The 10,510-nt window shown below is 58.5% G+C and overlaps 1 protein-coding gene and 1 pseudogene across 4 annotated transcripts; one reads left to right on the top strand and one right to left on the bottom strand.

Moving 5' to 3' along the window:
• Window positions 1-6: 6 nt before the first annotated feature.
• RCCD1 (RCC1 domain containing 1) lies at window positions 7-10,459 on the bottom strand. Of its 4 annotated transcripts, none has more exons than XM_030576782.1 (7): window positions 10,237-10,459; window positions 8,896-9,238; window positions 8,496-8,617; window positions 8,036-8,161; window positions 7,561-7,682; window positions 6,936-6,965; window positions 7-693 (listed from the first exon to the last, which is right to left on the bottom strand). In XM_030576782.1, the coding sequence occupies exons 1-7, from the start codon at window positions 10,385-10,387 to the stop codon at window positions 541-543; spliced, it is 1,047 nt and encodes a 348-aa protein (XP_030432642.1). In that variant the 5' UTR covers window positions 10,388-10,459; the 3' UTR covers window positions 7-540. The 4 variants fall into 4 exon arrangements, with proteins under 4 accessions (XP_030432642.1, XP_030432641.1, XP_030432644.1 ...); XM_030576781.1 differs by having other exon boundaries at window positions 7,524-7,682; window positions 10,237-10,458; XM_030576784.1 differs by lacking the exon at window positions 6,936-6,965.
• LOC115659281 lies at window positions 1,145-1,227 on the top strand (annotated as a pseudogene).
• Window positions 10,460-10,510: the final 51 nt, after the last annotated feature.

Raw genomic sequence — 10,510 nt, 5'->3', positions numbered from 1 at the left:
TCCTAGGCAGCTCTCTGCTAGTTAGTATTACAGGAGAACTGCATGGTACGGTTTGACTGCAGCACGGGGGAAGCATCTCACTACTCAGGCATTTGTTTAGTGCCTATTTTAACCTCCTGGGCCGTGCCCCTTGCTGGTAAGGAGGGAACAGTGTGGAATGAATTTGTTACTCATGGTGCCTTCTAAGTGTACAGCTCAGCTCTGGAGGAAATATATTCAGCAGCAAGGTGTACTGTCTCCTGACTGTGTGTGTGTTGAGTTCACTTCCACTCCCTCAGGCCAGTCTGCCTGCAAGACCCTACGTGAGGCCCTGTGCCTTTGCAACCCCCCAGCAGCATTTAGAGGAGGCAGCAGCAGTGGGGCTGGGGGAAAAATGCACAAGCCTTTTAGCAAGGAAGGCTGATTAATTGGCGTTCTCTGGCTGGGGCACTTGACCATGAACACGCACCCCGGTGAAGGAAATCACCTTCGGCTCCAGGCCCAGGGGTGGCTGAGTCTCTGTACAGGTCAGTGCCACAGGTGGGGCCTTTCTCCACCCTTTCAGCTGCTCTCATTTCTCCACAGCACCGACATAAGTGTTCCATGGGCCACAGACCACATCCTCCACTGTGAGTCCATTTGCAGGGAAATAGCCAACCTGGCGTGGCTGGTCAGAGCTGGCTGTGTCATTGTGGCCAAGTTGGCCGTATTTGCCTGCCAACAAAAACAGAGCCGCTTTCAGTAGGCAGGTGCAGCCAGCTCTTCCCCACAACATGCAGCAGCAATTCTGCAGCCCCACACCAGGGAGGGGGCTGCCTTCTCTCATGCAGAGCCCTGAGCAGCTGGAGCCATACTTGGTCCTGGGAGGACTCTACTGGTTCTTCGAGTGCTTGCTCATATCGATTCCAATTAGGTGTGCGTGCGCCACGTGCACGTTCATCAGAAGATTTGTATCCTAGCAACACTCGGTGGGCCGGCTGGGCACCCCCTGGCGTGGCGCCACTATGGTGCCAAATATATACCCCTGCTGGCCCAACCGCCCCTCAGTTCCTTCTTACCGCCTGTGTCGGTCATTGGAACTGTGGAGTGTGGCTTTGCTGACCTCCACATCCCTAGCTACTCGTAGTTCTCTACTCCTCACTGCGTATATAGTTTGAGTTTTTGTGTTCTTGTGCAGTGGCAGTATCATAGCCAATGAGGTTAATCCAAGGCATAATTATTGCTAGTTGAAAACTTAGTTTTATAGTTAGTGTAAAGGGGGAGCGGGGATTAGCCCCTTTCCTCCGCCCCGGTGCAGGCCTATGCCCAAGGCACCGCGATTCAAACCATGCTCCGCATGCCAGAAGCCGATGCCAATAGGGGATCCCCATGACTCCTGCCTCAAGTGCCGTGGGGAATCCCACCTTGTTGACAAGTGCCGCCTTTACAAGTCCTTTAAACCAAGGACGAAGAAGGAGCAGGACTTTCGACTGAAGCAGCTCCTCACGGAGTGGGCACTCACTCCTGCAGCATCGGCGCCCAACAGCCTGCCTCGGTAAGGAGCGCGCCTTCGGCACCGACTCCTCAGCACTGCTCCCTTTCCCCGACTGGGAAACGACATGCTGCTACAACTTCAGCCTCCCAGAAGGAGCGCTCGTCAAAGACAATTTGCTGGGCACTGTCTTCTGCAGCGGCACCGCAGAGAGCTGCTCCACCTGGGACGGCACCGTTGATTCCGGTCCCACAAGGGCGGTTGAGTCCGGTGCCAGACAGCTCCCCGCCTCCTGCTGTGGTTGAGCTTGTTCTCCCTTCTACGCCGGAGACCTTCTCTACGGCAAGGGAGCTCATTTCGATGACGGAGCCGATGTATCCTCAACCCCCAGCACCGCCGGTGCGGGTTATTCAATCCATCGGCAAGCCGGCCCTGGTAAGGCCTCCGTCCGTCGACCCGCCAGAGAGACGCTCCCAATCCTGGCGCCGCTCGCAGTCCCGGCACCGCTCTCTATTGCGGTACCGGTCGCACTCGTGGCGCCGCTCGGCATCACGCTCACCGGATAGATACTCCCGGTACCAATTGGCCTCTCGGCACTGATCTCGGTACTGTGTATCCCGCAGTCGCTCCAGGCGACGGGGCTCGAGATCCCAGTTGACCTCCGGGCACCGTTACGGTAGAAGGTCCCGGTCTCGATCGCGGCACCACTCCGAGATCAAGCGTCCAGGACGGTGCCATCCTCACAAGGCCTCTCGGCACCACCGTGGCCTTCAAGACACACTTCAGTATCGTCTCAGGCTGGAAGTGCATCATACCATCCGGAGGGTGACCCAGCCACTATCCGGAGAGACAAGGCCATGAACAAGGGCCTCATCACTGGTCCCTCTGGACACCAGGGCATACCACCAGGCCCAAGGTGCCCCGTCCGTGGCTCAACGCTCGGCCCCCTCAGAACACTGGGTACCAGAGGCGACAGTGAGCCGCCCTCCCCCTACGGGCACGGATGAGGGTCCAATTCCATCGGGGGGCACAGAGGTTCCACCTGATCCAACTGATGCTCCTCCTGTACACGACCCACCCCAGGACCCGTTGGTCCTGGGCCTCTCCTCCTCTTCCTCACCTGATGAGGCAGTAGCAGGAACATCCTCCTCAGGCCCTCCGCCAATCGATCTCAGAGCCCATCGAGACCTTCTGAGGCGGGTGGCCAACAATATGAATTTGCAGATGGAGGAGATAGAGGACCCAGTCGTGGACATCTTATCAGCTGATGCACCTACCATAGTGGTGCTCCCGTTCATCCGCACTATACAAGCCAATGCGGACACCATTTGGCAATCCCCAGCTTAAATTCCACCTACAGCTAGGGGAGTAGAGAGGAAATATATGGTCCCCTCAAAGGGGTACGAATACCTCTACACCCATCCACCTCCCTGCTCTCTAGTTGTCCAATCAGTGAACGAACAGGAGCATCACGACCAGCAAGCATCAGCTCCTAAGGTGAAGGAGGCTAGATGCATGGACCTCCTAGGCCGCAAAATATACTCGGCTGGGGCCTTCAACTTAGGGTGGCAAATCAACCATCCTTAGGCCCTCCTAAGTCGATACAATTTTAATATCTGGGTGGCAGTGGGGAAGTTTACGGAGCTTCTTCCCCAGGACTCCCGTCCAGAGTTTACGGCCCTGCTCGAAGAGGGTAAAAAGGTGGCAAGAACCTCCCTCCAGGTCTCTCTGGATGCCGCGGACTCGGCGGCCAGAACTTTAGCAACCGGAGTGACGATGAGGCGTATTTCCTGGCTTCAGGCCTTCCCCCTGAATTGCAGCAGACCATTCAGGATTTACCTTTCAAGGGACAGGGCCTCTTCTCAGACAAAACCGACCCCAGGCTGCAAAGCCTCAAGGACAATCGTGTCATTTTGCGCTCGCTGGGTATGCACACGCTAGTGACAGCAAAGGTCCTTCCGGACCCACCCATACCGCCCGTACAACCAGTCTAGGCAGCATCAGGACGCTACCAGGCGGCATCGGCGCAGACAGTCTGGCCCTCAAGGATCCCAAAGTCAAGTGCCTCCTAAACCACCAGCGGGGCCTAAGCAAAACTTCTGATGGGACGCCCAAGGACGGACCACCAGTTATCCTACCGGATCCTTCTCCCTCTTTTTTCAACCGCCTCTGCCATTTCCTCCCTGCCTGGTCCCAACTAACCTCCAATTGTTGGGTCCTTCGCACGGTGGAAACGGGATACCATCTACAGTTTGTGTCAACCCCTCCCTCCCACCCTCCCTATCCATCACTCTTCAGGGACCCCTCTCACGAGCAATTCCTCTGGCAAGAGGTCCAGGCGCTCCTAAAGCTGGAGGTGCCAAAAGACATGAGGGGCAAGGGGTTCTATTCCCATTACTTTTTAATCCCCAAGGCAAAGGGAGGTCTGCGACCAATCCTAGACCTGCGAGAACTCAAGAAATTCCTGATAAAGTTGAAGTTCCGCATGGTATCCCTGGGGACCATCATCCCATCCCTGGATCCGGGAGACTGGTAAGCTGCCCTCGATATGAAGGACGCTTATTTCCACATCGCCATCTATCCACCACACAGACAGTACCTCCGTTTTGTGGTCAACCACCAACACTTTCAGTTCATGGTACTTCTCTTTGGCCTTTCTACAGCTCCAAGGTTCTTCACCAAATGCATGGCTATAGCAGCTGCTTCCCTCCGGTGTCGTCGAATACACGTCTTCCCATACCTCAATGATTGGCTTATTCAAGGGACTTCTCGCTTACAAGTACCGCAGCACCTGTGCATCGTCAGAGACCTCTTCAGCAGCTTAGGTCTCATGATCAACACAGGAACGTCTACTCTCATGCCCACGCAGAGAATAGACTTCATCGGAGCCGTTCTGGACTCTACTTTGGCCAGAGCCTGCCTCCCCTGGTCTCGTTTTCAAGCAATGGCTTCATTAATTCACAGTCTTCAATCCTTTCTGACAACATCGGTGTGGTTTTGCCTCGGCCTGGTAGGTCACATGGCCGCCTGCACCTTTGTGACCAAGTACGCGAGGCTACGTCTCCATCCCTTCCAAACCTGGCTGGCGTCAATATACCGTCCTCACAGAGACAGTCTGGATTCTGTGCTCACTGTCCCCAGGAAGGTTCTTGACTCCCTCACTTGGTGGTTAGACCCCTCTCTGGTCTGCACAGGGATGCCTTTCCACCTACCACAACCCTCAGTAGCCCTAACCACAGATGCGTCATCTCTGGGTTGGGGTGCCCATTTTGGGAGTTGACACACTCAAGGCCTCTGGTCACCCCAAGAGCTGTCCCTGCACATCAATGTGAGGGAACTGAGAGCAGTCCGTCTAGTCTGCCAGGTGTTTCGGGACCATCTCCAAGGCCATTGTGTATCAGAATTCACAGACAACACAACGGCCATGTTTTACATAAACAAGCAGGGTGGAGCACGCTCCTCTCTCCTCTGTTTAGAAGCCATCCACCTCTGGGAATTTTGCATAGCCCTCTCTGTCGATTTGGTAGTGTCTTTTCTCCCAGGAGTCCAGAACACTCTGGCAGATCACCTCAGCAGATCTTTCCTGTCTCACGAGTGGTCGATACGCCCAGACGTTATCCATTCTGTTTTCCGGAGGTGGGGCTTTCCCCACATAGACCTCTTTGCCTTTCGAGAGAACAGGAAATGCCAGGTGTTCTGCTCCTTCCAAGGACGCTCCCCGGGCTCCCTCTCAGATGCATTTCTGATCCCGTGGAAGAGGCACCTACTTTATGCCTTTCCGCTCATCCACAGAGTCCTACTCAAACTCCGCAGGGACAGCACCCATCTGATCCTCATTGCCCCAGCATGGCTGAGGCAACACTGGTACATCTTGTTGTTCGACCTCTCTGTGGCAGACCCAATCCCCTTGCCACTCTGGCCGGACCTCATGACACAGGACTTCTGCAGGCTTCACCATCCGGACCTGCAGTCCCTTCATCTGACAGCATGGCTGCTACGTGGTTGAGCCAGTCGGAATTGCATTGTTCCGTCTCGGTACAACAGGTGCTAGTGGGCAGGAGGAAGCCTTCCCTGAGGACGACGTATCTCGCCAAGTGGAAGCGTTTCTCCCACTGGTGTGCTCAGAGTAACTTAATCCCCAGACAGGTTTCTGTTCCCATTGTCGTGGATTACCTATGGTCCCTCAAAGAGCAGGGCCTGGCCGTCTCTTCTATATGGGTGCATCTCGCAGCTATTTCAGCCTTCCACCCACGGGAAAATGGCAGCTCAATCTTTTCTCACCCCATAGTTTCCAGGTTCCTTAAGGAATTGGAGCGGTTGTACCCCCAAGTCAGATGCCCGACCCCCACCTGGGATCTCAACCTGGTGCTAGCCAAAGTCATGGGTTCCCCTTTCGAGCCTCTAGCCACCTGCTCGCTGCTGTACTTCTCCTGGAAGACAGCCTTCCTTGTCACTATCACCTCAGCAAGACGAGTATCAGAGCTTCGAGCCTTGCCAGTGGATCCCCCGTATACGGTATTCCACAAGGACAAGGTACAGCCGCGACCACACCTGGCATTCTTCCCTAAGGTGGTGTCTGTTTTCTATGTTAATCAAGACATGTTTCTCCCAGTTTTTTTTCCCGAAGCCGCATTCATTGCATCGGGAACAACAGCTACATACCTTGGATGTCCGCAGGGCTCTCGCCGTTTATATTGAGAGAACCAAACCCTTCCGAAGGTCACCCCAGCTCCTTGTAGCCGTGGCAGACTGGATGAAAGGCATGCCGGTCTCTTCCCAAAGAATTCCAGCTTGGGTGACATCCTGCATCTGAACATGCTATGAATTGGCTCACATTTCGGCTAGCCATCTCACCGCCCATTCTACGTGGGCGCAAGCCTTGTCTGCCACTTTCCTGGCCCATGTCCCCATCCAGGAAATCTGTTGCGCTGCTACCTGGTCTTCCATTCACACCTTTGCCTTGCACTACGCATTGATTCAGCAGTCCAGAGACGATGCAGCCTTTGGCTCAGCAGTTTTGTGTTCCGCAACATCTCACTCCAACCCCACCGCCTAGGGTAAGGCTTGGGAGTCACCTAACTGGAATGGATGTGAGCAATCACTCGAAGAAGAAAAGACGGTTACTCACCTTTGTAACTGTTGTTCTTCGAGATGTGTTGCTCATATCCATTCCAATTAGGTATGCACACGTCGCGTGCACGTTAGTCGGAAGATTTTTACCCTAGCAACACCTGGCGGGCTGGCTGGGTGCCCTCTGGCGTGGCACCGCTATGGCGCCGAATATATACCCCAGCCGACCCGGCCACCCTTCAGTTCCTTCTTGCCGGCTACTCCAGTGGTGGGGAAGGAGGGTGGGTTTGGAATGGATATGAGCAACACATCTCGAAGAACAACAGTTACAAAGCGAGTAACCATCTTTTTTTAGCCTTTTTTCTGATGTAGGAGCATTTACAAGCCTGAAAAGCTGTGCACTGCCCTCACTTACCCCAGCCCCAGGTGTAGAGCTCCCCAGTCCCTGTAAGCAAAGAGCAAGAGTCAGCTGTGGGGGCCACAGGAGAGAGAATCTCTTCCCCCCCCTCCCCCCTTTTGGGCCACATCTTGTCCAACAAACCACACTGGGGAACAGCAGAACCTTCTTCTGTGTATGCTTCACCCTGGCACATACTGGATGTTACTCATGCTGCTTTAGGCACTTAGTCAGACCATGGGGCTGAATGCCGCAGACCTGCACTGGGGCAGTCAGTTCAAACAGCTCCCGTGAGGCAGGGTGGTTAATTCAGGGCATCTTTCCTCCCGAGGTTTCTCACTGGAACATCACCTTCAGTTGAGTGAAGCAAGCTAATAAATATACATCAGTGGTGACCTCTGCCCAGGCCCCGCTCCTGTAGCCAAGTCCCCATCCTTCCCCAGTGCCTGGAGTGCAGCCAGTATCCAGGCCCCTTACACAACCTCAGCCTTCTTCTCCAGGCCAGGTGGGAATTGCTGAAGGTTACAAGGCTTTAGTGCCATCACAGCTTTGCAATCAACACTTCACTCCCCTCCTTACTGACCAGACCCAAGCCCCTGGACTTACGGGTCACAGCAGCAGTGTGGCGGGAGCCACAACTGACCTTGCTGACCTCTGACCCCTCAGGTAGATCCAGCAAAGCAGGGAAGGCCTGGATTGAAATGAAGTCAGCTGCTTCAGCACCCAGTGCTGCCTCGTGATTGACCAATTTCAGCTCTGCCTCTCCTAGAAAATAGATTCAAAATCCACCTCAGGTGCTGTGGCTGGAGAGCAAGAAGACAGGGACTCTCTTGGGCTGGGGAGGGTCTGACCCTCCAAGATGCAAGAGCAACCAGGCTGTGGCGAGCAGCAGGCTAGAGCTACCCCTGTGAAAAGTGTGGGGCCTCCAGGGGTTAAATAAAGGCCTTTTGCTGAAATGTTCCCAAATGCCTCCCCTGTGAACAGTCACAGGAAAGGCCACTAGCAGCTTCTGGCACCAGCAGCTCTCTAACCCTCCGCTTTCTGCCCACCAGCCAGGGCTAACTTCCAACTGCCTAAGGGCAGCCTTCAAACCTGTGCCCCCTTGCAGGGTTCCTCACCTGGGCAGGGTTCCTCATGCTGGGAGACAGAGGCTGTGGCTGGTGCCCTTTTCTCTGCCAGTGCTTTGGAAGGCAGTGCCAGCTGCCCTGATTCATTCCAGCCCCAGACATAGAGATCACCTCCCTCTGGGGAGAGAGCAAGAGAGACGCAGTGGTGAAGAACACGGTATTTCTGCACAGCCCAGCAGCAGGGGTCGTAGAGCCTCTTTCTCTCCCCATCTGTCGAGTCTCCCCCAGGAGCTAATCCACCATAACCACTCAGGTAGCTCAGGCTGGGCAGGGCATGCTGCACTTTGGCTCAACCGGGCATTCCCCAGGAGCAGGGGTGTAAATAGCACCAACTCCCTCTCCCATATCATGACCAAGCCCCCTTTGGCACCAGTGCTCCCCCTTGACCAAGCCCCCACTCTGACACTACGAACAGGCGGGGGGAGCTGCCATTCCACCCCATGGCCCTTACCGCTGACACTGACAGAATGCCAGCCTCCAGCTGCCACGTCCCCCATGGGCACGCCATGCAAGGCCTCCACGAGCCGGGGCTCCAACGCAGGCTCCAGCCCCCCATGCCCCAGCTGCCCATGTCTGCAGGAAACACACACGAGACAGGGCATATCACTGTTCTCCATGTCGTTGCCTTGCTGCTCCTCCCCACAGGGACCAGCCACCACCACCCCAACCCTCTGGCCTCTCCTCTTCCCCACAGGGACCAGCCACCACCACCCCGACCCTGTGTCCTCCCCTCTCCCCACAGGGACCAGCCACCACCAGCCCAACCCTCTGTAGGGACCAGCCACCCCTGCCCCATGTATCCTCCCCTCCCCATAGGGACCAGCCACCATCCCATCTCCTTCCACACCCACCTGCCGCAGCCCCAGGTGTAGATGGTACCGTCCTGGCCCAGCAGCACCACATGCTCAAGGCCCAGCACCAGCTTCTGGGCCCGCAGCGCCGGTGGCAGCGGGCACAGGAAGGGCGGCCGCGGGATCATGTAGCCACAGGGGGCCAGGGGCAGGGGCCTGGCCGCCTCCCCTGGGTGCAGCTGCTGCTGCCAGGAGGGCCCCTGACACAGCCTTGCGCCCCGTGCCCAGGCCTCCAGCGCCGTCCCACGCAGCAGCAGCACGTGGCTCTCGGAGGGGAGCAGGTCCTGGCAGTGCCCAGGCAGTGCCCCCGCCAGCCACCCCCCCAGCACCAAGCGGCCGTGCCCTGCAGAGAGAGCAGTCAGGGGGCAGCACTGAAAGGAGCAGAGAGGGGGTGGAGGGAATTGGTAGCGGGGTGGGAGTTACAGGGTTGGTACCGAGCAGGGGGGGTACCTGGCTGGTACCGAGCGAAGGGGGGCAGTACCGGGCTGGTACCGAGCGGGGGGGGGCAGTACGGGGGGGTACCGGGCTGGTACCGAACGGGGAGGGGTACGGGGGGCTCCCGGGCTGGTACCGGAGGGGGGGGTACCAGGGTGGGGGGCGCTACCAGGCTGGTACCGAGCGGGGAGGGGTACGGGGGGGTACCGGGCTGGTACCGGAGGGGGGGGTACCAGGGTGGGGGGCGCTACCAGGCTGGTACCGAGCGGGGAGGGGTACGGGGGGGTACCGGGCTGGTACCGGAGGGGGGGGCAGTACCGGGGGGGTACCGGGCTGGTACCGAGCGGGGGGGGGACCGGGGCAGGGGGGGACCGGGTTGGTACCGAGCGGGGGGGGGTACCGGGGCAGGGGGGTACCGGGCTGGTACCGAGCGGGGGGGGGCAGTACCGGGGGGGTACCGGGCTGGTACCGAACGGGGAGGGGTACGGGGGGGTACCTGGCTGGTACCGAGCGGAGGGGGGCAGTACCCGGGGGGGTACCGGGCTGGTACCGAGCGGGGGGGGGCAGTACCGGGGGGGTACCGGGCTGGTACCGAACGGGGAGGGGTACGGGGGGCTCCCGGGCTGGTACCGGAGGGGGGGGGTACCAGGGTGGGGGGCGCTACCAGGCTGGTACCGAGCGGGGAGGGGTACGGGGGGGTACCGGGCTGGTACCGGAGGGGGGGGCAGTACCGGGGGGGTACCGGGCTGGTACCGAGCGGGGGGGGGACCGGGGCAGGGGGGGACCGGGTTGGTACCGAGCGGGGGGGGGGACCGGGGCAGGGGGGTACCGGGCTGGTACCGAGCGGGGGGGGCAGTACCGGGGGGGTACCGGGCTGGTACCGAGCGGCCCCCCCGCGGGTCTCACCCGTCACCAGGCCCGTGTAGCTCCACGCGGGCCGCACCACGCGGATCCCGCCCGGCTCCGGCTCCAGTCGCCGGGCCCCGCCGCCGCGAGGCTCCGCGAAGCCCCGGAACCCGAAAACGAACCAGCCGCGCTGAGGCCTCGGTTCCGCCATCCGGGCCGCAGCCAACCACAGCGAGGGCGGGACTTCCGGTCACATGGCGCAGGGCAAGTCCCCGCCCCTTTGCCAGGGGAGGCTCCCCCTCCCCCACTCGGTGTAGGTGACGTAACACCCAGC

The sequence above is a fragment of the Gopherus evgoodei genome, chromosome 10 (assembly GCF_007399415.2).
Source record: "Gopherus evgoodei ecotype Sinaloan lineage chromosome 10, rGopEvg1_v1.p, whole genome shotgun sequence".
Lineage (NCBI taxonomy): Eukaryota > Metazoa > Chordata > Testudines > Testudinidae > Gopherus > Gopherus evgoodei.
The sequence above is the reverse complement of the archived record's forward strand: the minus strand, read 5'-3'. Positions and strand labels throughout refer to the sequence as shown.